This window comes from Pollicipes pollicipes, unplaced genomic scaffold, assembly GCF_011947565.3.
Source record: "Pollicipes pollicipes isolate AB1234 unplaced genomic scaffold, Ppol_2.1 Scaffold_7262;HRSCAF=8765_pilon_pilon_pilon, whole genome shotgun sequence".
NCBI classification, from domain to species: domain Eukaryota; kingdom Metazoa; phylum Arthropoda; class Thecostraca; order Pollicipedomorpha; family Pollicipedidae; genus Pollicipes; species Pollicipes pollicipes.
The window spans coordinates 8,652,019-8,679,717 of NW_023597055.1; the positions used below are offsets into that span (position 1 = coordinate 8,652,019).

Below are 27,699 nucleotides of genomic sequence, written 5' to 3' on the forward strand. Positions count from 1 at the left end.
ATGAGCACGTTCCCCAACACATCATTATTTGCTTGCGTCATGGAGCGTTTATATGACGTCAGAGAGGCTGCCAAACTGGCCGTGCGAAATTGCCACCCTAACGGACGGACTGAATCACTTGTAGCACTTCAACTCTCCAAGAGGTGTCGTGGAAATGATTGCAACGCTTCCAGAACCCAAATATCGTTGGGTGCGCGTGTTTTGGCCCATTGTCGTGGTGGTCTTGCGTATTAATCCGTGATTTTGTATACTTATGCTCACATGCTTGGTTTCGCCGTTATTTGTTAGTTATTCGAATACAGCACTATTCCGTAGTGACTGGTGCCACTGTCCAACTTGCTGTATTATGCAGCACAAAACGTGATTCGTATTTTAAGCTTGCGCTAAATACACAATATTGATAAAGAGCCAATTGTAGTCCTTTGGTCCCATTAATTATGCTCACGTACGCCAGACGCGAAAAACTCGACGATTATGCTTGTCTTGGCCTGGACCGCCGCCTGGCTTATGGGATGGCAGTATTTCAGAGACGTTGCTATGGTGGCATGCATGCTTGGAGGAATTTAAAATAGTGTGCGCGAAATAATCTGCACAACTTCGCGGATGTTAAATTCAGAAATCAGAGTACGCAGAGGCGTGGTTTCATAGAATAAGTTTTGTGGTCTGAACGGTAATAAATGACACAATGTAACGCTAAAATATGTCAAAAGACAGCTGTCTCTCCAGATTTGGTCCACTTGCTTCCAAAAGCTAAGTGGATGGGGACCGCAACCCAAGTTGCAACTGAATAAGAAATCACACCCCTGCTTTTACGCCTCAAGAAAGGCAGGGATGTGAACCGTACCGAATGATTTCAAAATGGTTATCACAGTTCAAAACCTCATACAAATGTGGAAACTCCCTTCATGCCCGTGGAAAGAACCAAGTCGTATGCCACATCATATGCGCCTTTGATGTCCAAGAAAGAGCAACGGTGATTAATGCTGTCTTTGGCTTTCAACGCCTGTTAAATATGTTTCCGATGGGATTGAGTGGTCCATGCCGCGATGTTTCTTCGCGAAATTCAATTTGAAAACACTAAAAATTTGCTGTGTTTCGAGATCGCACGAAGGACGTGTACCAACCATGCATTCAACAATGCCATCAGGCGATAATTATTTGGGTTGGTATTGGGTAGTTAGAATATGTCATAAAATGTCCGGGTAGATATGGGACTAATACGCAGCAGACCTTAAGTAAATTCAGTCGATTTGCTTTGCCAACCAGGTGATTAATTAAACTCGTTTCGGGTGCAAACGTGTTTCAGTGCATAGTAAGGGGCGGCATATCCAAATTTGGGATGGGGAGGGGCAAAGACTTAAAGAAGGTCCCCCGAACCGATGAGCCCCTTTGTTTCGGTGAGGCTATTTATGCAGTCATAAATGTGTGTTCTTATGAATGTTCTCAAGCCTAAGACCAAAAACTGATCCTTTCTGGACTTGGCCTGTGAATTTCTGGGTATGAAAAACGACACTTCCCAACCCTAATGTGGGCCATTTCTCAGTTTAGCCAGACGAGGGTTCATCCCGGGCCTGATAGATGAGAAGTGCCTCTTTGGCACATGAGATGCTTACTTTTTTAACCCGAAATGGACGTTCCCCTGATGAAGGTAAGCCCTTTTAAATCTAATACGGCTTTTTCCATACCTGAGGGGGCCCTTTCTGGGCTTACCATGGATCCCTTTTCTTATAAAAAACGGGCCCTTTCTGGGTCTACGATTGGTCTTTCCTGATCGGAGATGGGTCATTTCCAGGACTAAACTCAATGGGCGTTTTGAAATGGGCTCTCTTCAGACCTGGAACGGGCCCATCCTAAGTTGAAGGCAGGGCGCAGGCCGAGGGGGGGGGGGGGGGAGAGGACCCCGGGAGCACACATGTCTCTCCTTTGGTCCACACGGGCCCTTAGGGCTCCTCAGGACCGACGATCAAGAACCCGACAAGGGGGCCCGAAGAGTTGCCCAGAGGCTACACCAAGGGACCCCCGGCCCGCAAATGTCCGTCAAAGGGCCTCTTGCGTCGATTGGGGCCTCTGGGGCAGTGAGGGCCCGCCAGTCGATCCACGACCACGAATTTCGAACAGTCTGCTCCATGGCAGCCTAGGACCCATTTCCAAAGCACGGGCCAGGGCCGGCGATCGTCAGTGAGAGGACCCTTTGCATCGGTCGGGATCCTGAGGCAGTGAAGGACAGCTGCGTGGGTCAGAGGGCGGTGGCTACAGTACGCCTAACAGGGGACCCTATGTCGGCAAGGGCCCTGAGTCGGCCATGGTTCCGTCTTCCGGAAAGAGACAGGAACGCGACCCCGAATGTCAGCGAGCCTCTTAAGTTGACCGGGCCCGCTAATACTGAAAGAAGATAGGCTAAATGACAATGAAAGGGTCCATAATGAGACAGTGAAAGGGCCCTGCGTCAGACATGAGCCTAATAACGAGCGTGGCACCGGCCTCCATCCCATTTCGATTAGGGACCTAATAAACCAAATTAGTCATCGGCCAATTCCTGGACCCCCTGTGTCGGCAAGCGATCCTTTGGCGTCAATGAGGCTCCCCACGTCGATCCGGGATCAGCCGCTCCGGTCTGAGGGCCTTCCCCGTCAGGTAGGAAACCGATGCATGATGGATCCCTCTACGGTCCTTCTGCTCGACCTGATCGACCGGCCGCGAACGAGCTGGAGCGAGAGGGTTGCGCAGCCCCGCTATATCTGGGCTCCGGAGGTCGCGCGCGGGCGTTGGCGGGGCGGTGCAGTCGGATGGTCCTTGACTATCTGGTCGTGTCGATAACAATAGCAAGCAGTAGTGAACGCCTCTGATAGCGGTCATGCAGATTGCAGCAGTCGTGTGGGCGTAGCACCCCAGCTTCTCAGGCCAGTGAGAATCCCCTCGTCGGGTGGGCGTAGCACCCCAGCTTCTCAAGCCAGTGAGAATCCCCTCGTCGTGCGGGCATAGTATCCCCAGCTTCTCAGGCCAGTGAGAATCCCCTCGTCGCTCACAAACCTCATTCTGGGTGCAAAAATCATTTAATTGATCGTGTTTTGAGTGTACGACGGCCTACAAAGAGCGTGTGACGGCCTTATTCTGCAGTCTCCTCTGAAGACTATAGCATAACCCCGTAGTCTTCAGAGACCCGTGTGGTGAACCTGGAGATATGCTCGCATTTTCAGCACGCATGGAGTTTGACCTTATTTTCACTCACTTCTCAGTGTAAGTGCGCCAGTTACTACCTGTTATTAGTTGACCACATACTTGTCGCGTCGTTGCAGAGGTAGATAGACGTCATCGAGTGGGCGCAAAATGGCCCCGATGCCGGCGCGCCCTAAAAAACCAAATCACCACCACCAGAGAAGCCTTAGTCTGGGCAGGGGCCTGAGCCTTGATGACGAATGAGCCTCTCGCTGGAGTTTCGATTTCTTGGTTACATGGATTGCAGACGACCTGAATTCGTTTCGACCGCCAACGACGCTGATTTTCTGAACGAAGCGTGCTGGTCCCGTGGCGGCACCGGCCGGCACGAGCCGGACGAGCCGTACGCACATTCAAAGGCGCTATCAGAGGACCGGCGTGACGTCAGCGTCAGCGTCAGCAATGGAATCGGCGGGCCGTGGATCAGAACTGCCTTAAGCCTGAGGCAGGCAAGGCTCAGCAGGGCCGGCAGGAAAATCAGGCGCGCGCGGGCCACCAGATGTGTCGTCGATCAAGTCTGAGCACAAAACGTCAGCGACCGAGTTTTGAACAGTGTTAAACCCGTAGGGGTTAACAAAAAAAAAAAACAACAAAAACAAAAACAAAGCAAAACAAACAAACCAACTTGTATTTACCACGATTCACGCCCCAGGCGGTAAACTATAAAACCAAGGACATCAGAAGGGTAAAATATGGCTTGAAAACGAGAGCGAGAAAACGTGACGACAAAGTGTGAGCAGTGACGGCGAGGAAAAGGGGAAAACCCCGACACCCAGGCAAAACGACTGCTTGGCCAAAACCGCGATCATTTTATTTTCTGCATCGACGTTCAATAATGAAAATCCAACGCACACGTACGCTTGCCACCAAATACAACCTGATCGTTGATCTAAGTTTATATCGCTCGGATGTTGATAGCAGTCACCCCGGACGCCGCCGGTACAATTTATGATAAACACAATTACCCGATGTTTGCCCTCCCCTGGCGTTGCTCGTCTCGTATCCAGCTTCAACTTGTTCCGACCGAGATACGCCGAGATAATTTCATGCTGACCAATTTTGAAAGCAGTCCAAACAAATGAAAAAGGACTTGTAAGGCTTCTATAAGTTTTCTACCCTTTTCTATCCCAATAATGGCATCAATGAATTATTTCGCCGTTGAATCCTGTTTCCATGTTGAAAGACAAACTACCCAAATGTACTGTCTCTGCAGCCGTTTATAAATATTGGTGTGCCTCGCGGGGAGCTTCGTACGTGGGCCAACCCAGCGCAGCCTGTACTGCAAAGCAGTGAGTGTAGACATTTTTTGGGGTCTGACCATCCAGGAAACATCCTCTCCAACACAGACACTCGGCCCATCCGGGATTATTCATCTGTTCGTGGCACTCACTTAAGCACTGCCAATTTTCCCGTCTTAGAGCAACGCAGCAATTATCTAGATCTCAAGGTTTTAGGACCACTCCATATACACCAAAAGAAGTCTCCGCTAAATATCATGTGCTTTGCATATCCCATGCAAATAAATTAGGACTTTCATATTTTTCTCCAGTATGGCGACCAGGAGATCTTTCGTTGCGCGACTCTGCACTATTTCAAGCTGCCCTGTTTGCATACGCATCTAATTGTGCCAACGTTTTATCATGGTCCTGATGTATGTGCATAAATGCCTGAATACCACATATCTTGCCTGGCACAAGCACTATAGGTACCTATGCAATGTCTGCCTGATTCGAGACCCCTAAACGGCAGGGCAGATGACAGACACCTTTAGAAAATTGGAGTAGGCTTCATCCAAGTTCTACGCTGGTTACAACAAGGATGTCTGCTTGCACGCAACGGAGGCTACAGGTTAGCACATATCGGCGCCCACATCACCCCTTGCGTCGTTTTTTGACCAATTAAATCTGGCCAGATCGCATCGAACTGGAAAAGCCGCACTTGGAGACTCAGCCGCGATTCCTTTTTTGAGACTAAGTCCGGAAGAACAAAGCAGACGCACAATTGTACAGAAAATCAAGCCTTTCTCCACTAACCACAACGCAAGTTATTTGACCAAGATGACGGCTACCACCTGTCCGTCATGTCACCTGTCTGTCTGTCTCGAGCTCCACCTTTGTCGCTCGTCTCCCCCCCCCCCCCCCCAGTTCAGATGCGGCACTGAGCTCCACTGGTCAGCTCAGTTTTTGAAATTAAAGTGACGCAGCGCGCGACGCCACGCCCGGAACGCCAGCATCAACACTGACATGGTATTGGAAGCCGACGTCAGCACTATGATATCGGAACGCCAGCGTCAGCACTGATGACGTCATATCAGCGCTCAGGGCTACAGCGCAAACGGGTTTCGAGACCGGGTCTCCCCGTGGGGGCCCGGTTTAAGGCGCCAACCACTCGATCATTGTCCCCACGGCTGACGCACTCTGCGGGTACTCTGCTGATGGGACAGCCCCGCTGTGGCGTCGAGTAATGTGTTATCGTAGTGTATCCGGATGAAGCTGAACGCGTCAGAGTCTTAGACGAAAGCGGTAACTTGATGTCCGATTTTGATCGCATTTTCCAAATCGCAGCAATGTCTGCTGCGATACATTGTGCGTACTTAACGCTAGAGCCCAAATTATTACCATTTCGACAAAACCGAAATCAAACGCCGCGAGAAGGCCTTGAAACCGATAGAAGCCGCGTCAACTTGCAAATGGAATGCTCTTCTCCTTGTGATGCGAAGTACGCAAAGTGTGTTCACGAGATGAAAATGAAACACCACAAACATATTCGTAAAATACATTTCACCATCAATGATCCACCGCCCACCACCAGAACTGCCACGCCCATGAATCGATACACTTCCGAGCAGTGGCACCATAAAGCTTTTTCAGACGACGACTGTAGCAGCACCCACAGAAACACAGCGGCTTACACGATAAGCTCAAACACATTCTCCCAGGAGCCTATAGCACGTCGAGAAAGCACCAACACTGATACTCAGAATGGAATGACAAAGAAGAGCGAGTTCCATCGCAGTACCTTCCTATCTCCCAAATCCTTGCCATTAACATACGATGAGAGTTTATCTGACTATGATGAAACCGCTGCCTGCTAGCAAGCATTCAACTGACCATCCACGGAAAAATATAACAATATTTAACAGCTGTCATAAAACAAAGAAATAAGTGCAACGAGCACCGCCGGAGATCAATCACAACAGGAAGGAACCGGATACAACTCTTCAACTATCACGACTAGCGGCCACTTAAACAGTCCTCATATAAAGCAGAGGCGTTCAGCCCCGGGCGACATCCATCGGCGACCAGACCACACCCGGTCCAGCGCACCAGCAGCAGTCGGTAGGGCTACACAGAGAGCCGGTCGGCCACGGACCCTTCTTCCCCCTCCCCTTCAGCCGTGCGCTTCGACTCAGCCTGGCAGCATGGGGAGACCCGACCGGGCAGCACCGGGAGACCGGGTGACATCGGGAGACCCCACCTGGCGGCATCGGGAGACCGGGTGGCATCGGGAGACCCGACCGAGCGGCATCGGGGAGACCGGGCGGCATCGGGAGACCGGGCAACATCGGCAGACCCGACCGGACAGCATCGGCAGACCGGGCGGCATCGGGAGACCGGACAGCATCGGCAGACCGGGTGGCATCGGGAGACCCGACCGGGCCGGGCCGCGCGGCAGACCGGGCCGGGCAGCATCGGCAGACCGGGCCGGGCCGCGGCGGCAGACCGGGCCGGGCCGCGGCGGCGGCAGAGCCCGCGTCTCTACATCCGCTGGATCTCGAACAGCTTCACCTCCGTGTCGAACCAGATGGGCGGCTCGACGTTCCTGTACAGAGCGCGGACAGACGAACGTCAGTGAGAGTGCTCGCGCCATGGAGCGCGTTCAGGCTAGGCTGACGGCGCGCGGCACCGGGCGGGGCGGACGCGCCTTCTTAGCGCGGCCGTCAGCGACCCCCCCCCCCCCCCTCCCACTGCCACCCCTCACACGTCAAACGGCTCGGCTCGTGCCGACGCGGCTCCAAAAGCGCCGAATGCCTGCCGGCAATGCAGCGGTCGCAGCCCGTCCCTGATTTCTGTTCGCGCGGGTGTCAAGAGCTCGCGCGCTGGCTCCGAACACGCGCCCCGTCACGGTCATCGCACACACCCACATGCACGGCGAAATGGGTCATCCCGTACGACTCACGCCTCACAGCTCCTGATCCGCAACAAGAAACAACGCCTACCGCCGACGTGCTGCGGCAGCATACACCTCATTCAACACAAGGACCGGTGTGCGACGCGCCGCCTCCGCGCACCGCAGCGCGCCGCGCCGCCGCGATAACCCGACGGCCGCGGCGGCCGGCCGGCGGCTCACCTGAGGTAGATCACGCCCCACATGTACGTGCGGAACCAGAGCGTCGTGCCCGAGTTGGCCTGGTACTTCCTGATGAGGATCGGGTGCGGCACGGGCAGCAGGCCCACCAGCGTGCCGTGCTGCAGGAACTTCAGGATCTCGCTCTCGTCGGTCAGGCCCCTGGCGCGGGTCGGCCCGTCAGGCTCACCCGCCGGCGGGTCGCGGGCACGCGCCGGGCGGCCGCGGTGCGGGGTCGCCGCGGCAGCGACGGCGGAGACGGCGCATGACGCCGCGGCGCAGGCAGCCGGCTCCTCGCCGCAGCGGACGCGACATCGGGGTCCTCAACACGCGCGAGGGTGGACGCTGGGTACTCCCGCTTCTACACAGATCGGGACGACGGGCAGGGAAATTATCTCTCCCCCCCTCCTCGCAGTTAACTGTTGTTCCTGTTGCTCCCGACCTTGTATGCGGTTTCCGGTCCAATATTACATTCAACGTAACATTTAAATATAATATAAGTCTTGAATAACATAAACACATAATTGAATATGATATAACATCACAGCTGAGTAGCATATAACATAATATCGGAGCATTCTACTGTTTAACATGTATCTCAATATTTTTCGATATAATAATATAAAATATTGTGTGTCGTATAGTCTTAAATATGATGCCATCCATATTACGCATATTACTTCCGGCCCCCGACCACACTCCAACTGCTTCGGTCAGCGAAACCATGGGCCACGCCCCCGTTTCTATGAGCGAGACCAAACCCGCGCAGCCCGCCTGTTTAACGGAACGGTCGGGCGTCCGTGCGATAACACATGGGCAGGGGCCGCATCAGCCACCGGACCATCCCCCCCCCCCCGTCCTCGCGGCGCCGCCTGCTGTGAATCATGCTTACTCACAACGTGAACGGGGGTCGCGACAGGTCCCCCCGCCCTCGCAGCGCCGCCTGCTGGGAAGCATGCTTACTCACAACGTGAGCAGGGGTCGCGACAGGTCCCCACGCCCTCGCAGCGCCGCCTGCTGGGAGGCATGCTTACTCACAACGTGAGCAGGGGTCGCGACAGGTCCCCACGCCCTCGCAGCGCCGCCTGCTGGGAGGCATGCTTACTCACAACGTGAGCAGGGGTCGCGACAGGTCCCCACGCCCTCGCGGCGCCGCCTGCTGGGAGGCATGCTTACTCACAACGTGAGCAGGGGTCGCGACAGGTCCCCACGCCCTCGCGGCGCCGCCTGCTGGGAAGCATGCTTACTTGTCGATGCAGATCTTCTCCACCTGAGGCACCAGCACCTGCAGCAGGCGCATGATGGTCTGCAGCGGCAGCTTGTTCTTCCACGAGTTCACCCACTGGCCGGAGGGTGTCCAGCGCTCGGCCGGCGGTCGAGCCGCCGCACCGGCCGCCGTCGTCGCGGACGACCGCTGACTAAGCGGGGAGCCCGGCTGTGGGCGGAGACCGGGGCGTCAGAGGGGTGTCGGAGGAGGTGTCAGACGTATCAGGGGTGTCAGAGGAAGTGTCAGAGGTGTCAGGTGTGTCAGAGGGGGTGTCAGCGCAGGCTTCTGACGGTCTCTGTCTGCGTGGGGAGCCCGGCTATGGACGGAAATAGAGGTCTCGGGGGGGGGGGGGGAGTCAGAGGTCATAGGTGTCAGCGGTCAGAGGTACCAGGAGGTCAGAGGTGTCCGAGGGTCAGAGATTTCAGAGGGTCAGGGTGTCAGGGGGTCAAAGATGCCAGGGGGGTCACAGGTGTCAGGGGGTCACAGGTGTCAGGTCAGAAGTGTGGGGATCAGATAAGTCAGAGGGCCAGAGATGTCAGAGGGTCAGACGTGTCAGAGGGTCAGATGTGTCAGGGGCCAGGGGTGCCAGGGGGTCACAGGTGTCAGGGGTCAGAATGTCAGGTCAGAAGTATCAGGGATTACAGGTGTCCGAGGTGTCCGAGGGTCAGAGGTACCAGGGGGGTCACAGGCGCCAGGGGGGTCAAGGGGGGGGGTCAGAGAGGATGTCAGAGAGGTGTCAGGACAGGTTACGGACACGCGCTGTCCACGTGGAAAGCCCGGCCGTGGGCGGAGACAGCGGAAATTATCGCGGACTGCCCCGCCCCGCCGCTGGCCCGAGGGACCCGTCAGTTCCGGCGAGCAGGGTCGACGCGGGTGACCTTTCAACCGGAACCTTGCATCTAAACCAAGCGTTTTTTGGATGGATCCCAGCTCACCTGCCAAGCTGAACAGCCCTTTATTTCTCCAAACTTTCCCGCAGGTTGTCAGCCGCCACAGTCGTGCAGCGTGTCTCGGGCCATCGTACGTGCACAAAGACTCGGAGACGGTAGAACCCCCCCCCCCCCCCCCCCTACAAGGAGACCCGAGTCAGGGCGATCGCCTGCCAGTTGAACCATCCTGTGATTTAGAGCGAAGCCCGCGTGCCTTGAACAGCACTGACGCAGCCGCTTGTCCACAGCACGACTGTAGCATTCCCCAGCGATTCCCGGTCTGGCTCGCGTAGCACGTCTCACTTGAGCCTAATGTGCGTGATACGCGTGTGATGGGTATACTCACTCCACCCGACGGCTTTACAGCGAATGGCATAACCGACGTATGCGTGCACAGACCACAGGGCGGCACGCGGCAACCCTCCAACACACGTGATGCGAAACAGCAGCATTCATTGAGACATATGTCAGCCTTGGACTGGGTTCGCTGTCTGCGGTATGCTTTGACCAGGCTCAGGTTCAGCGTTGTCCGCGGCCCCTGACCGGGCCCTTCGAACACGTCACCGGGGCTCATGCGTATCCGGCTCTGTCCGGCTCTATCCGGTGTCATTGGCCACCTAGGTGAGCTACATTGGAGCAGCCGGGCGGGCAGCGTTTAACACCAGCGCTGATTGTATGAAGGCGGAAAAAACGCATGGCGAATGCGATATGAATTATAAACAGAGCGCATCACAACCGGTAGCAGTTAAGGTGAGCGCTACATTTAGCGAACCGCTTTCCCTCAGGGCATCCCTGACCCGACATTATGTCGTCCGTTGGAAGAGGTCATTTTGGTGACTATCTGAGTCAGTTCTGCTCACGCCAAGGCCATGTCTGGTGACGGGGATCTGTTGCCGGACACGAAAGGGCGCCACGCCGTCTGCGACCACCGTATCAGTCCCAGGCTGAATGCTATCAGCTCTGGTACATAACGGCTCTGCTCAACCCGGAGCTCGGGCCGCACGCCTGATACGCCGGGGTGCGACCCAACGCTGCCGAATAGCGCCTCCCGGGCCGGCGTTTACCCTCGCAGCCGGACCATCGCGGTCATATCGCGTTCAGGCTACATTTCGTTGGCATTAAACGCCCGCCGATGATCCGGGGAGAGCCCTGCACGGTTTCGCACGCGAATAACGCGGCTACGCACCGAATCCGATTACCTTTGGGCTCTGCATTGCTGCGTTATGCATAGAGCGGGGAAGCACTGAATGCGTGGAGACGCAAAAGCCGCAATGACGAGTAGTTTTGTTCCGTTAAATGCTGTGCCTCATTTTGGACGCACTAACTAGCAGGCTGTACTCACGGCAAGTTCCTTAAGAGAAATGCTTGTCCCAGCTGGATGAGAATGGACGATGACGCCCCACGCCTGGCATGACGTGCATATGGGTTTATGGTATGAACGCCGACGCGCAACGGAAGTGTAATACTGTTTGCAACAAACAATTCAGATTGGTCCCCAAGGTGAGCTGCGATGGAGAAGCCGGGCGGACAGTGTTAAACACTGGCGCTAGTTGTGCTAAGGCGGATAAAACGCGTTGCGAATGCAACATGGATTATAAGCTGAGAGCAACATAACGTATTGCTACATTTAGCAAGCCACTTTCCCTCAGAGCATAATTGAACATTATATATCCCATTAAATTCCTACACCGGTCAGCAGAGGTCATTTCGGTGACAACCTCCGCCAGTTCGGCTCAGGCCAACTCCCTGAACGTCACTCGGGTCACTGAACAGTTGAATGCACAAACATTAGTCGCCAGCTGGTGAAACCACCGACGCTTGAATTCAAAAGACGGTGCATTTATCAGTTTTCCGATGCGTTTTGATTAACTACTCCATCTTTTAGCGAAGAACAGCCCGGTATGGTAGCTACCGTGGTGTTGTGTTGAGTTGGTTGGACAAATGACGCCATTCTATGGATAATTGGTTGCTGAAGTCATTTGTCGTATTTATCCCTCGCACGTAAATCCGTCATATGCTGGTACTGATGAATCTTAGTGCCGGGGGGGGGGGGATGAATCAAGTATCCATCTCTGCATTCTCCCCTTCCGAGATCCAAGATCCACCAACAAAGCACTCGGGCACTTCTAATTCCAGGTTTAAATCGTGCCTGGTGTGCAACAATTCATGCACACTAAACAGCATTGATTTCGCGAGGATCTGGTAAGGTCTGGCTGAAGACTCCCGCAATGCAAACCGGAGAACAGGACCAGAGGGACGTGGCGAGCGCGGGGACGCCGTCGCGTCGCGGCGGTGTCTGGCTGACCTGCGCGGCGGACGAGGCGGTGGACTCGGCCGGCGCGTCGCTGGCGCCCTCCTGCGGCCGCGAGACGGCCGCCGGCTCGCTCAGGGTCAGCTCGGCCAGGTTAGCCGGCTGCGGGTGCGCCGACTCCTTCTCCGTCATCGAGTCGATGCCTGCGCAAAGCAGCGCGCGGACTGGGTCAGTGGCAGTCCCCTGACCAGAAACTACGCACAGGCGGGCGAATACCCCGAAGTTTACGACGGAATTGGTGAACGGGGCAGCTGAAACCCGCCAGTGCCAGCTCGCGCAGTTCGGGCGTCGACATTGCACCCACCTGCTGCATATCGACCTAGGTCAGCCTCCGGAGATTCACGCCATCATTCGCAGCTGACGTCATCATTCACATTGACGTGTCAGTCAAGACGTGTCAGTCAAGTAGAGGCCGACGTACTCATCGCAATCCCAGGGAAACGAATCCGCACCACACCAACCCCGTCAACGTCCCGTCCACGCATCCCACGAAGACGTGCTCATCGCAATCCCAGCTTAACAGATCCGCATCGCACCAACCCCGTCAACGTCCCGTCCACGCATCCCGCGACATACGCCTTCACTAGCTCTGCGTCAAAATCCCCTCCATCGCAGACCGCGTGAACTTCGAGTTCTCCAGCGCGTCCACAGATGGCTCTGCGCGCACTCACGTGGCGTGGCCGCCAGCGTGGCTTTGAGCAGCGTCGGGTCTGGCAGCAGCCCGTCTGCGGGCGGCGCGCGCGAGCCGTCCAGCGACGCCTGCCGCGACGGCTCGCTCTTGGACCTGCACGGAGAGCGGCAGAGGAGCAGGGTGAGGGCGAGAGGACGGACGGCCAGCGCCGGCCTCATCCACAGACGCGAACAGCCCAGTCTCAGCACCGACTCATGACCTGCTCTCCCCGCCAAACGCGCGCCTGATCCACCCCTGCTGACGCGACGATCGGTCGCGAACACTGATGACGTCCCGCTGTGGACACACCGACTCAGTCAACACACGCCTGCCAGGCAGACGTACCTGTAAGAGCACACCTTAAACACACCGGGCGGTGACCGTCCAGGCCAGGCATGCGATGCCGCGAGACCGGGCCGGTATCTCAACGTCCGCGCCGACAGACCGCGACACGCGGCAATGAGCGGCACCCTGAAGCGCACACGCGGCGCACAGCCTGCCACGCGGGGCAACATCGCGCCCAGCCCTCCGAGCCCACCGCCAGCGGGCCTGCACTGCGACTCTGCCAGCGCCGGGGCTCGCAGGGTTGGCTCTCGTGACGTCACAGCAAGCCTCAGCGGCCAACCCGCCCTCACTCGTTCTCTCGCTCCCCCTCCCCCCCCCCCCAATCCACACGCGTGCGTGCTCCAGCCGACCAGCCCACGGCTCGCTCGTGCAGCGGCGTCCAATCCCTACGGCAGACCCCGACCGTGGAAGGGGGGGGGGGGGGGGGTACAGGTGCATCGGCGTCGAGGCCATTCCGCAAAGCAGCGGCCGGTCTGTCGCCGACTATGCTCCGCAGGAAGGCCGGCACATCAGCGCATGAAACACGGGGCTGCGGTTCAAACATCCGTCTTCGCTCCGCCGCGCGAAGCAGACCGGGGTCGGCAACGCGGCCGGCAGAGGCGACCGCGACACGTACCGCTTGCTCAGGGACTTGTCGATGGCGCCGTGGTCGGTCGGCAGGTTGGCCAGCGCGTGGAACACCTGCCGCTTCCTGATGATGGTGTACACCAGGTTGGAGTTACCTGCCGGGGAACGAACCACGTCATTCGCAGGAACGCGGAGACCGAAGAGCGACGCGCACGGGCGGGTTCCGGGGAGCACCTGCCGCGCCGCGGTCGGCGGTGAGCACACGTGACCGTCTGCGCAGCACGTGAGCCGCGCCGCCCAGCGCTGCAGCGGCGCGGCTCCTCTGCCGGCCCGGCGCTGTAGCGCCGCCCGGGGAGCAGCCAGGTCAGAGTGCAGTCAGACCAGGCGACCTTGCGGGGCAGCGACGGCACCCGGACCGGGCGCCGCCCCGTCACCGCCCCGGCCTCGACGCTTGGATTCGGTGCGTGAGATACACCTCACGTCATTACGCCTCCCTTGCCATCCCCCACCCGGTGCAGGACGACGGTAGTATTACCACGTCCGCGCCAGCAGACTGCGACACGCGTCAATGAACGGCGCACTGAAGCGCACACGCGGCGCACAGCCTGCCACGCGGGGCAACGCGACAGGCTGTGCGCCGCGCCGTCAGATGCCGTAGCGACACCGACGCCGCTTGTGTCGCCACGGCGGCTGGGAAACGGTCGGACCCCGACCACGCACGGCCCACCAATCATGGCCACCCAGGGGTGATGACCAACGCGCTGGCCCGACCCGAGCACGGGGGTCGGGTCAGCACTGAGATGACGCACACGCGACCGCACCGGTTCTTGGATGGCGCATGCCTGCGGGCATTTGTACGCATCGCGACTCCATGCAAATCACATGCTATGCGGGGTTGATCGAAGCAACAAGCAACGCTCGAGGCGCCGGGTCGGGGAGCCGAAGGACCAACGCACGAAAAGCGCGAGAGAGTGAACTCACCGTCGAATTGGTACTGGATGATGTTGTTGAAGATCTCCAGCAGGAAGAAGACCAGGTGGTGGTTGTTGGGCGCCGAGAACAGGAACCAGGGCGTGGTGAAGGCCTCCAGCAGGTGCAGCAGCTTGGTGGCCGACACCATGGACAGCGTCTTCAAGTACGGCGATACTGCGGTGACGGACTCTGACGTCAGCTCCGGGGGCGGGCGGAGTGGCGCGCCGTGACCGACGCCGGGGTCGAAAATCATCGCCAGGGATAGCGGCGCAAACCGAGAGCGTCAGAATCGCACGGAGAAGCTCACAGCGTCGAGGGTCTCGGCTGTTACAGCCTTGAGCGGCTGCGGCTACCTAGTTCGGCGCTCTCACGGGACCCAGCGGCGCTTCAGTGACGGCCACACAGCGACACCTGCGTCACAAGCGACGCCAGACTGGCCCTGCTCGCGGACGGAACCACCTCAGGCGCAACCCCAGCTCGGTGGCCACCCCAGTCCGGCGGCCACCAAGCTGCGACGAGCGGTGACCCGGGCGGCGCGGCGAGGCGCGGCACCACCTCCAGCCGTGATGTCCCAAACCAGACAGCCCGTCCGGTGCGAAAACACGGGGAGACCGTCCCGGGATGCATGCGACTAACGGCTGCGGACGTCTTACGCGTCAGATTACCAACACTACAACACTGTGTTGTTGTTGATTGGAGTTTTAGGGCGCGCCGACTACTGCGGTCGTTTTGCGCCCATACGGCATTGTGCGTGAATCCCACTAACGCTTCGTGTGCGCACGAAATGTCCCCGCCTCTCACAAGTGCGTGAATTCACGAGGAAGTGGGGCGCGTCACGTACCGTTTACCAGGATGGTGAGCAGGCAGTCAAACAGCGGCTGCAGCCTCTGGTGGCCGGTGGTGATGATCTTGTGGAACACGATGATCAACAGGTCGCCATGGGTGCCTGCCACGCCAGGACGCTCAGACACGCACGGAATGACAACAGAGGCAGGTAGGTCTTGGCCGTCGCAGAGGTACACATATACTTCACACAGCATGACAACTTTCGCTCAGTTATGAGTGGTATCGCGTGCATTCATAAGCCCTGCTTACAAGACAGGGCAAATGCAGGTTCAAGTGAATGCGACACCACCAGCAAACATGTCATGCAACTCTTTTTTACAATGCCGACCACGCGAGTGGAACCTGTTGTAACATCCCAACTCCCAGACCCGCAAGTGGATCATATCTTTCCTAAACCGCGTTAAAACCATTGTTTCTGCATTCGTTAACGATTGCTTCCGTGCCGTGCCATGCTGCTGACAACACTAAATAAGATTCTGCAAGAACTTGAACTGCACATTACGTGTTACTAGGCCTCACGCCAAATGCTATTGAATTCATTTCCGTCGGAAAGCAAGCTTTGTCTGAGTTAACCGCCACAACTTCGCAGAAAAATGCCACAAAGCCGTGAAATTGGGGACACCCAACGAAAATTACCTTTAAGAAACGCCTGGAGCAGACTGCACGGCAGCACCCTCCCGCGAAACACCGCCCATGAGTGGCTCACCACCAGCAACCCCCCCCCCCCCCCCACACACGCAGCCGGCGGCGTCTACCCTACGCCAACCGCTCGCGACGAGCAGAGCCTTCTCACGGCGGGCCTCACACCTGCCGCGTCCTCCCCCCCCCCCCCCCGAGACAGAAAGCCGCTCCTCTCGCCCGCGCGCGGCGTCCGCGCCGCGCCGTCCGCCGCAGCGAGGCCGCCACCTCGCCGCGCCGCGCCGCTCGCACTGCGCCGCGCCGCCCGCCGCCCGCCGCCGCCAACTCACCGGAGAAGACCGGCACGTCCATGGCGACGGCGGCCGTGTACGGCTTGTTGAGCCTGACGCCGAAGTTGCGCTCGCCGCTGAGCAGCAGCAGGATGAAGACGCCGATGTGCATGAGGCCGACGCGCGCCGGGTCGGCGCGGCACTCGTTCAGATGGTACAGGATCGGCACCGTCACCTGCAGCACCTCGCTCGACTTCAGCACGAAGAACAGCAGCTTCTGCGGGCGAGGGAGGGCCGGCGGTCAGGGGGCGATTGGTGCCGCGCGAGGGGTGGGGGCGGGGGGAGGCTATGGGGGATGACGATGACGACGACGATGACGATGATGACGTTGAGATGAGGCTGGGAAGGAGCCACGTTCTGGACACGAGTCAAGAGGGCCACACTGACGACGACGATAACTGGGGGGTTTGGGGCGCGCCGACCATGATGGTCACTTCGTGCCCGGACTTAGGACAAGGCGTCTGTCTCCCACTCACTGTGCAACAAGAACGGTGTACTCATCACTGTAACAACGGAACACAGTTAAGGCGAAAGACATCTCCTCTTTTGACGGGCTAGGAAAATACGCCCGCACCAATGCAGAATGCTCAGCTCTCCGTTATGCAATCACCGTTTCCAGCATCAGACATAAACATATCCGTAGATACCAGTGTTCCAATTCTGCCAAGAGAAAGCATCACAGTTTCCCCACGATGAGTCACGTGATCGTCCCCCATCAGACACTCAACCATTCGTTAACATGTGCTATTAAAAGTAAACATGAATACCCACTTTTGATGGGCAACTGGCTGCGATGTGGGCGTGGGGCATCCGATAGTCGGGCAGTCGGGCCTGTTACCGGCGCCGTTATGTGCACTGGGCAGGCACGCCTCCAAACGTAGTGCAGGGCTCACGTCTCCCACGCGCAATCGTAGTGCGAACTCACCTTCCCCAAGTGCGAACGTAGTGTGAGCTCGCTGTTACCATAGTGGCAATGATTCTACGATTGTTTCGACTTTTGCATTTGAACAAGCGTCAAAGGTTACACATTTTCCTGAAAATGAAGTAGTGGCCTGTGTCATCGTAGGGCAGTGATCTGCTCTGACCTTTAAGAAGTTCATGAGAGGTATTTGTTGCAGGCCCTGATATTAATAAATTCGAAAAGAGCACCAGAAAATACCCCGTACAACAAGCTCTCGAGTAAAAAGGCAAGCTAATTTTGATTTCGGCCTGACCTTCACAACTGACCCTAGGCCATTGGAACTTGTTATTCCATATTCAGTGGTTTCATTGCATTAAAAACACTCCGCTGTCGTATCAAATTGAACGATTTCCCAGATTGCCTTCTTTTGGCCTGTCATAGGTCAGCGACCTTATCACTTACATATAATTTCTTACGCCAAAAAATCCGCTATTCAGTTGCTTACAGCTATGCAGAGGTTGGCGCGGCTACGCCCTGCTCTTCAGAAATTCTTCTGTAAAAACCTTCGGAGGGTCAATTTGGCCCATGGGCGCATGGTAAGGCACGGGGAGGATGAATCCGAGACTGATCAGACATCCATATGCGGTGACAAGCTGTGCATCCTACGCTATTTCTTGCACGTGCTGCTCTATCTACATGATATCATGATCACCGGTAAGATCGGACGCCATCGGACTGTCGATGACGTCACACTGGGCACGCTGATATGGTATGACGTAAAGCGCACATGCAACTGTGGAACTTTTCTGGTACTTCATTTGTTTGCGTAATGGTATTCGCCCAACCATGGCTGCATCATTTAAGGGGCGACATGCATATGTACGGAGGGTCATATAAAGCTTGCAGATATATGCCTGGATCCCCAAGGTGGATCCAGAATCTCACAAAGTTCCATGTTTATGTAATCGTGGGAATGGATCCTGGGTCTTTTTTTGGGGGGGGGGGGGGGCTTCAAGCGCATGCCTGATGGCCTGATCATGTTTCATCATTCGAGGTCTGGCATTGCATTTACAATGTCTAAAATAGTGAAAAGGGCCGTATAATACAACACGTATCACCGATGAAATCATGTAACGTTGCACATTTAAACAAAATGTCACAAAAAAACGTTTCGCTCCAATACCATGTAACTCCTCCCGTGTCTCCAAGCGCCCGGCATAAGATGCCTCTCGGTGCGCCCAGACCCGCTGAAACGTCCGAACATCGCGTGACCACTAACGTATCCGTAAACATACGTGGTGTCATGTTCGTCCCCATAGCTCAGTTGGTTAGAGCGCCTGTCTTCCAGTCCACCCACCTGTAGCGGGTGGGTTCGAGTCGCTATAGGGGCTCGCTGTTTGCCCTTGACAGATATGACCTACGGACAGTGACAGCGGCCACGCTAAAGGTCAGGTGGGGTCAGACGGAAGGACGGACCGTGCCGAACATTGCGGCGCGTTAAGCTTTCGCCACCAAATTCGGTCGTTAACCTGGGATTGTATGGTTGAATGATAAGAGTCGGGGCTTACGCAAAAAGCACTGCTTAGCGTGTGCTCTGATCCCAGAAATCCATCCATTTCAAAGGTTCGGATTAAATATTCAAAAACACGCCCACTGATTATGAAACAAAATGGCCATGTCTCACCTTATACCGACACAATTATGCGGAAAAATGCTTCAAACCCACGCGCGTTTGCTCAACATTGTATTACGACTCAATACAACTGGCTTATGCTGCAGCTTGACTCCGGCTGAGGTACAAAGCCACAACCAACAGCAAACTTCGCACATGTACATACGACACAACAGCAACGTAGTCAGCTGCATTGAAGCATCGGCAATGACTCGGACAACAAAACCAGCGTCAATTTTTATGTAACAATGCCACTTATCAATCCACGCTGACCATCCAAAACATCCTCAATTCCAGTACCGCCGACTTCATGCGCAGCCACGTAGCCTTGGAGGGCTTGCGTTCTCCGCGGGGTCCGGCCTCGGCGTCCTACAGTCTCCCATTCTCCAGCGCGCCCTTTTAGCACAGCGTGGCGCCGCCGGCCCGCGTGTCGGCTACCAGACGCCCCCTCCCCTCCCGTGAGCCCCCACGCCGCTAGAACTGGAGGTCGGGGTGTCGAGGCGTAGCTAGTGGCCGGCCGGTCCGAGACAGCCCGCCGCGCCACGCCCAGCTCGCCGCGACACGCCGGCTCCGCCCATCACCCGCAGCCGTCCTGCACGCCGGCTCCGCCCATCACCCGCAGCCGTCCTGCACGCCGGCTCCGCCCATCACCAGCAGCCGTCCTGCACGCCGGCTCCGCCCATCGCACGCCGGGCTCCGCCCATCACCAGCAGCCGTCCTGCACGCCGGCTCCGCCCATCACCCGCAGCCGTCCTGCACGCCGGCTCCGCCCATCACCAGCAGCCGTCCTGCACGCCGGCTCCGCCCATCACCAGCAGCCGTCCTGCACGTTCTCCTTGTAGTCGAGCTGGTGCGTGTTCAGACCCAGCTGGTCGGCGAACTGCCGCAGCTCCTGCAGCCGCTCGGCCGGCAACTGCGGCGTGCGGCTGATGAAGTGGATGCAGTAGTTGACGCCGAACAGGCCGGCACTGCAGTCGTACTCGATGGCGGCGTCCTCGGCCAGCAGCACCAGGTTGTAGTCGGTCACGGGAGCGAACGGAAAGCGGAACTGCTGCGCGAAGTTGCCCGGCGTGCCGGCGTAGCGCAGGTCGGCGGTGATGTTGGTGAAGGCGCCATCTACCGTCTTGTGTCGGCACGTGTAGGTCACCTCGCCGTCGCCCAGCTGCCGGCGGCGGGACGCGGTCAGCGGGCAGCCAGCCGCGGCGGTGTGAGAACGACAGAGCGCCGCGTGGCGCGAGCTCGCGAGAACGACAGAGCGTCGCGTGACGAGAGCTCGCGAGAACGACAGAGCACCGCGAGCTCGTGAGAACAACGGAGCGCCGCGTGACGCGAGCTCGCGAGAACGACAGAGCGCTGCGTGACGTGAGCTCGTGCACGCTCCTCACCGACGATGAAGCGACTATGCCTACAACTTCACCACACTATATGACCGGTGAAGTTGACTTATTCACGAGGCACGGAAGAGCAGTATTACGGAAAATGAACTACACTACATTCATTTGCTGCTAGACTGCCACTGAAGAGCACCACAAACATCCGTGTCTAAAGGCAGAACATCGTATTTTGGCCAGACGGTCGGAACAGGCAAACCCGCTGAAGCTTACCACCATAGTGAGAAACACCATTCATAAACGTGCCTAGACAACTCTGTCAATATATTAAGACAAAATTCCGGACTAGTTACCTTTAAAATCACACCAATAACTCAAAAACCTAACAAAAACAAAACAAAAAAAGACAAGAAAGAGCCTAACGAAGATTCTTACATCCACACCAGCCACTAAATATAACGCGGACCTGACCATCACCCTGACGCACCTGCGGCTCATCCGAGTGGAAGTTCAGCGCGTCGCACACGCAGTCCTTCTGGAAGGCGGCGCCGCCCGGCGTCTGGATCTTCCCCACCTCGTACCACATGCCCTCGTAGCCGGCGTTCGTGAAGTTGGCGTCCGTCACCGGGTGCATGCACTGGTCGGCCGTCGCCGCCAGCGGCAGCAGCGGCAGCAGCAGCAGCACCAACATCGCGAGGCGGACTCGGTTCGGCGGTGGCGCGAGACGCGGCGGCGGCGGCGGCGGGTGGAAACGCGACGCGCGAGGGACGGCGGTGGAAACGGCGGCGGTGGCGGGCGGCCCTTATACACGAGCGGCGTTACGTAACGGCCGATAGGCGCGCCGCCAGGTGGCCGACTCCCGCCGCGGCCCGTGGGAGCCGCGCCGGTGCTCGGCCACCCCCAGCGCCCCCTGGCCGGTGCGCACGGACGTGCACGACACGACCGGGCCGCCCGCGTACTGCGCGAGGTCGGGGTACCGGAAATGCGTCTGAGCGTCGGGGCTCTCGTGCGTGATGGACGCTACAGCTTGCAATGTTTGTATATGTTATAAGCTCTAAGGAGCTGGCGACAGGGGGAAAACAAGACGGGACTCAAAATACGCTGTTTTCCGCGTGACGACTGTGTGTTTCATCAAAAGCTTTCTGACCACCTCTGTTTCAATCGCAAGTTATCACGGGAGGCAGATCACAGTTGCCATCGATTAACTGACGATACTCTATGCCCACAGAACTTAAAAACCGCATACGTCGACTAGAAACATTGCCAAACCGACTGGCATCACTGAACCATTTTGTTTGCATGTAAAATAACGTTGGATATTTATGTGGTATATTATATGGACCCTCCATTTGTCAACTTACCCTACAGCCTACGTGTACTAAGTTGTAATTGCGCCGAGGCACTAAGCCACAGCCAATAGCAAGCTCGACACACGCATCACTCGCTTAATTGAGGTACTAATGACAGCAATTCCACGAACTGGGGCCATAGCCATAAAACCGAAACGTCGTCAATGACGGCACTTCGCCTGAAATAACACTTAATCGCCATCACACGCAAGCTGCAAAAATACATCTATAAAAGGACGCAATATCCAAAGAATATACCCACCACGCAAACTGTTCCAAACAGTCTGCCATCACGGATGTCGGAGACTCGTGTGAACAGCGTGTCCAGCGACGGTACCATACGCTGTACCCTAACGACCTCGGGTCACGCGGGGCTTGACATCGTTCAGCGGCCCACCGTGGATAACTGACCAGCCAGACCACGTCACAGCAAGGCACTCATCCGTCACTATGACGAATGGAGCGCTTTGAATGCGTGCTTTTCTCGCGAATCTTTGTTTACGTCGACCACGAGCATCGTTCTGCATTTGAATGAGTTTTTAGTGCACAGCACAGGACAGTTAGAAAGCTTTGTGGTTCAGGAGCACATAACCGTTCATACCGAATGAAGCTCAAGAATACCCCTGCATTTGAATGGGTTTTTAAGCGCGCAGTACAGCATAATGAGGAAGCTTTATGGATCGGAATCACACAAGCAGTTAATCGCATGCTGATATTTCTCACAGCTTTCCGAGGAGACAATTGCCGACTGCGCGTCCAAGCCCGGTGGGTTCACGTTCATTTCTTAGATCATTCAACCGATAGCCAACCGATTACGGTCCACAGAGCGTAAGAACAAATACAAACTTGGCATTCTCAAGCGTGAATTCCACATCAGCTCCCAGAACGCTGCGGACAAAAACAGACACTTTTCTCTCCTCGATGGGATTACTTTTAACGTTTACTTGTCCAAAAAGAAATTGTACCGTTCTTATCGAAACGAAAGTGAGACGGTTCTGGTGGACGAGTCACGGCACACGTAGTAGCTGCCACGAAATGTGGCCGAGCCAGATAACAGCATTCGTTTTGCGGGGGACTGCTTTGAACCACCGCTGACTCCCACTGCGCGGCTGCAAGCTATCACACTATACTTAACGTTAACCGCTGACATACCGTGAAGGTCAAAGGAAAAGCCACGTCCTGATACACAGAGCCTAGAAGGGCGCGATTTGCTTGCATACCGCTGACTCATGGCAAGATAACACTACTTGCTCGTAAAATATGCAATATTCGCGAATATACATGAAAAGTTATACGGAAAATGCAATACATGCTTACCTGTTAACTAGATGAGAAGGCTCAGGCACGCCACGTCAGTTCCAGTGGATGTACACGGCATTGGTCCCAGCACCGTGACGTCATTGACATACCAATCGGTCACGCAATGCGTTGGGGACCATCAGCACGCGCGCTGGGACTCCATCGGACAAACGTTGTTAAATAACACAAGGCGACTTCTCGGCTGTGCGAAAAAGGCGCTGGAAAAAGCAAAAGAAAATACGCCACCTCCACCGAAGATCCATTCTTCAAATCCCGTCCCAGCTCGTCCTTTCACAAATATGGCACATCAAATGCACCGTGAGTGAAATAAGTCACGTGGCCGTAGCCCGTTGGTGGCTCATTGTTGTCTTTCTCGGTTTGGTTGGAGTAAGAGCCCTTCGGTCAGCACTGACCATCTCAGGGCTGCGCGGTTAAGAGGAGAGGTCGGCGATGGGCCAAGACTACACTTATCTAGGAGACACCAGTTCCGAATCGGGACGGTAGTGGTGGTCACACGGCACATGGGGCGGTGCCGGAATTCAGCGTGAAGCGATGAGCGAGTATAACACAGTACGGACTGTTCGCCCGGATCTGAATATGGAGCTGGGGTTATAAGCCCGGACAGGAATATAGAGTACCGGTTATCGGCCCGAACACTAATAAAGAGTGCAGATTACTGGCCCCGGTGCGAACAAAGAGTCGGATTTTTGCCCCGGATACGAATATACAGAACGGACTATTGGTTCGGATACGAATATAGGGTACAGATTACTGGTACGGGTACAAATAAAGATTGCGGATCATTGATCCGGATACGAATAAAGAGTACGGATTATTGGTCCGGATACGAATATAGAGTACGGATTATTGGTCTAGATACGAATATAGAGTACGGATTATTGGTCCGGATACGAATATAAGTACGGATTATTGGTCCGGATACGAATATACCGCATGGGTTATTGGCCCGGATACGGATATAGAGTACGAATTATTGGCCCGGATACTAATAACGCGTGTGGATTATTGGCCAGATACGAATATAGAGAACGGATTATTGGCCAGGATAAGAACGTACAGTACGGGCTATTGGCATATGCCGACGGCCGGGAGCAGCACGTGAACACGAGTCATGCGGTCCCACCACCCTAAGACATTCACAACGCCCCGGCCTGCCATCAGCAGTCTCCGAGTCAGCGCCCGCTCCACATCCACCAGCCTCAGTCCCGCACCCTCTCCCAGCCGCCGCCCGACCCAGCTGGCTCGGCGGCGCTGACGGCGGCGCACGCCGGCCGATCGGCGCCGAGCGAGCGGCATCGGTGACTTCTGTCGCAGCACCGCGGGCGGCACGGCCCAGGCCACCGACTGAGACGGCTCACGGCAAGAAACTCCTCCGACGCCCGGTCAGTCGAGGGGAAGTCATCCACCATCGACAGCCGGCAGCGAGGCCCCCCCACCCGACAGAGGCCACACCCCGTCCCTGTCCTAGCTCGGCGCGCTCTGCCGGCCCCGGAGCCGGGCCGGCCCCGGCACCGGCCTCGGCTGGGCCCACGCACCGGCCGGCCGGCGCGCGCGTACCTTGTTGTAGTCGCAGCACTTCCAGAAGAACACGAGCAGCTCCTGGTGGGCGTGCACCTTCTTGGTGGAGTGCGGCAGGTAGGTCTGCGTCAGCGGGTTGTTCAGCAGCCGGGTGAAGCCTATGGAACGCCACGGGACGCAGCTCAGCGGCACCGACGGGGGCCTGCCTGCCTGCTTGTCGTACAGGCGGCACAAGGAGCCGGCAGACGAACGCGGCGAGACAGACAGCACACGGCTGTAGGGAACCAGGAGCGCTTCACCGAGCTGAGAGTAGCGTGAGCATTGAATGGCATGTGTGTGTGTGTGCGTGTGTGTGTGCGTGAGGGGGCGGGGGGAGAAGGGTGCAGCAAGACGCGATGGTAGCGTCTGAGGTGCGAACCGTCTGCCGACTTTCACAAGCCAACCGCCTGAGACCCGGCCACCCCATCGCCTGCAGAAACACCCCAGCGCGGTCGCGACCGAGCCTGAAGCCCGAGCCAGTACAACGAGGCCAGCCACTCGGCGCCGACGAGACACCGGGCAGCACGACAGCGAACGTCTCGGCCACGGCTTCCCCGCGGGAGATATCGATACCCTCCCGCTGCGGCACACCGCAGGGTCTCCGGAGGCGTCAGCGCCCAGGACGACGGCACGAAACCCACCAGAACACTTGGCAACATGACGCGGCGCGCGGCCCAGCCCCCACGCACCCTTCAGGATGAAGTCGAAGTCCTCCTCGCGGTGGATCCTGGACAGGTAGTTGATGAAGAGGTTGTCTGGAGAGCCCTGCAACGCCGTCCGTAGGCACGTGACCCGAGGGCTGAAGCGATTCGAAGGTGTGCAAAGGTGAAAACGACGGGTGGTCACGTGACAAGACATAGACGCACGTGGTGTTTACGCCCACGTTCGGTGTCGCGGACGCTCAAGTGCTCAAACAGCACGTGAAAACGGCGCTGAAGCCAGCTGTCGCCTCTGACGTAGAGCCCAGCTGCGATTCTCCACTAATAGCCCAATATATGGGCCCCATCGAGGTCAAGACATCGCCTACAGAAGGTCACCCCCGCAGAGACGCCATTGGCAGAGCCCCAGCACTAGTCCAAGCCTTCCACACGAGCCGACCCACCGACAGAGCGCCGGCGATCCCCGACCTCCCGCCGGCCCGTGACGTCACGGCCGACGTCACACAGCAGGGGGAGGGGGAGGGGCTGACCTCGTCGTCGGCGCGGCCGGCGGCCGAGTCGTGATCGAGCGTGACGATCAGGATCTGCAGGGCCGTCTCCATCAGCGCCTCGCGCTTGTCGTTAAACAGCAGGTGGTTGTAGGGTAGCCCTGCGACGGCGCCGGGACGTCAGCGTCACTCTCCACGGGAGGCGGATCATGCTCGCGCGCGCGCGCCGCGCACCACCGGCCGACGTGGGATGCACGAATGCTGACCAGAACACTTCTAAACAAAGATACATAGCGTGGTTGCGTCAGCCGTTTGAAGACCCCGGGAAGTAGCGTAATAATAATCATTGTCGCTTTACGTCTCACCGACCGCCGGCCCATTTCAAGACGGGATGGAAGAAGCACAAAGCATGATGATCCAAGTACGCTAAGAATCAGCCAAAGGTAACGAGAGCCAGCATCCAGCACTGTGATCAAATGACGCCGACCAAGCCTGACAACGCTGTCGCTTGGCCCGCCACCTGGACAGCACCGGCGTGAAGCATCGGTAATCTCTGCACGTCACCATCTGCGCACATCCCACCACCCCACAACCACAACCACCCCACCACCCAACGCCGCCCCCCTCTTCCCACAGTCGCGGCCGGAGGTCTCTCCACGCTCGTCGCTCCGGTCCTACCGATCCCGACGGGGTCGTAGGCGCAGACGAGATTCAGCAGCGAGGTGAAGAGCGGCAGCGCGTGTCGGTTCTCCGACGACGTGAAGAAGCGCACCCACCGGTTGGGCCCCCGCCTGGCCGGCGTCTGAAGCACAGCAGCGCGCGCGTCACGTGCGGCTGCGACCGGCTGCGGCCGGCTGCGGGCCGGCGACGGCCGCGGCGGCCGGCGGAGCGGCGGAGGAGCGGCGGCGGAGCGGGGAGGAGCGGTGGCGGAGCGGTGGCGGAGCGGTGGCGGAGCGGCGGAGGAGCGGCGGAGGAGCGGCGGAGGAGCGGCGGCGGAGCGGCGGCGGAGCGGCGGAGGAGCGGCTCGGAGAGCGAATGAGAGGGAGAGAGGGAGCGGCAATCTCTGAGGGAGCAGGTCACTGAGGGAGCGCTGAGGGAGCTCCTGCAGGTCACGGGCGGCGGTGGGGCAGCTCTGCCGCTAACCTGACCTGACCGGCGCCGGCCCGGGTCAGGCCTCACAGGCAGAGGACGAGGAGGCACTCAGACCCGAGAGGTGGCGAGACCCAGCAACGGCCAGCTGGATGGTGCACGTCCGCACGCGCGTCGACACCGATAGATCGCGACCAAGCAACAACGTCAGATGCAAATACTGCGTAGCGCGCTCGATACAAACCGTCACCGCCTGGTTCAGGATCCTCCCGTAGCTTGCAAGAATCCCTGAACACGCACTTCTAGCTTGACTGAAAATTCCTCCCGAATGCAACCTATTCCAAAAATAATGACCGAAACCCGTGACCGCAGGCGCGCGCAACACCCTCCCTCGGTCCACTCCATACCTACCGCCTCAGTCCCCTACCACATCCCGCACCTCCACGGCCACACGGCCGGCGCTCGGTCGTGTCCCGCCGCGGTGCCTGGCCTGAGCCCACCCCTCCGGCCACCCGGCGGCCGGCCCGCTCACCGGTGGGGGGGCAGGTACATGGTCTGCGAGAAGCACGTGAGCACAGCTTGAGATCTCGGTGCGTTTGGCGGTCGTGGCTGGAGTTGTGGGGTGACGGTGCTGGAGAAGCCGACGCCGGCCTCCCAGATGTACTCGCAGCTGTCGATCGAACCTGCACGTCCTCGTGCTGGTCCTGGCGGTCACGGCGGGCGCCTGTCAGCCGCTGGCCGGGTCGTCCCACACGACATACAGACGCAGACAGACACGCACGCACGCGGCACCGGCCGCCAGGGGCCAAGGGTCGAACAAGGGGTCAGAGGTCAGACGGGGTCAGGGGTCAGACGGGGTCAGGCGTGACGCAGCCAGGGGTCAGACGGGGTCAGG

At 57.6% G+C, this 27,699-nt stretch overlaps 2 protein-coding genes across 2 annotated transcripts in view; both read right to left on the reverse strand.

Annotated features, from left to right (window-relative positions):
- Positions 1-5,977: 5,977 nt before the first annotated feature.
- The window catches only part of LOC119114211 (protein HID1), a 23,345-nt gene continuing 1,623 nt past the window's right edge, over positions 5,978-27,699 (reverse strand). The window contains exons 2-16 of the mRNA XM_037238408.1: positions 27,488-27,508; positions 26,394-26,517; positions 25,758-25,876; positions 25,258-25,333; positions 24,569-24,687; positions 16,439-16,655; positions 15,466-15,570; positions 14,634-14,798; positions 13,702-13,807; positions 12,742-12,854; positions 12,145-12,213; positions 10,620-10,678; positions 8,811-8,998; positions 7,567-7,725; positions 5,978-7,038 (exon numbers count right to left, since the gene is read on the reverse strand). Of these exons, the coding sequence (XP_037094303.1) occupies positions 6,975-7,038; positions 7,567-7,725; positions 8,811-8,998; positions 10,620-10,678; positions 12,145-12,213; positions 12,742-12,854; positions 13,702-13,807; positions 14,634-14,798; positions 15,466-15,570; positions 16,439-16,655; positions 24,569-24,687; positions 25,258-25,333; positions 25,758-25,876; positions 26,394-26,517; positions 27,488-27,508 (1,704 nt within the window). The 3' untranslated portion in view covers positions 5,978-6,974. The remainder of the gene's footprint in view (positions 7,039-7,566; positions 7,726-8,810; positions 8,999-10,619; positions 10,679-12,144; positions 12,214-12,741; positions 12,855-13,701; positions 13,808-14,633; positions 14,799-15,465; positions 15,571-16,438; positions 16,656-24,568; positions 24,688-25,257; positions 25,334-25,757; positions 25,877-26,393; positions 26,518-27,487; positions 27,509-27,699) is intronic.
- LOC119113703 (apolipoprotein D) lies at positions 19,702-21,049 on the reverse strand. Its single transcript, XM_037237972.1, has 2 exons — positions 20,830-21,049; positions 19,702-20,173 (listed from the first exon to the last, which is right to left on the reverse strand). The coding sequence occupies exons 1-2, from the start codon at positions 21,031-21,033 to the stop codon at positions 19,820-19,822; spliced, it is 558 nt and encodes a 185-aa protein (XP_037093867.1). The 5' UTR covers positions 21,034-21,049; the 3' UTR covers positions 19,702-19,819.

Excerpts from the sequence above, each read along its gene's own strand:
- LOC119113703 (XM_037237972.1), bottom strand. The coding sequence starts at position 21,033 with ATGTTGGTGCTGCTGCTGCTGCCGCTGCTGCCGCTGGCGGCGACGGCC. Across the intron at positions 20,174-20,829 it reads TCCACTCGGATGAGCCGCAG|CTGGGCGACGGCGAGGTGAC; the intron begins GTGCGTCAGGGT and ends CGCCGCCGGCAG.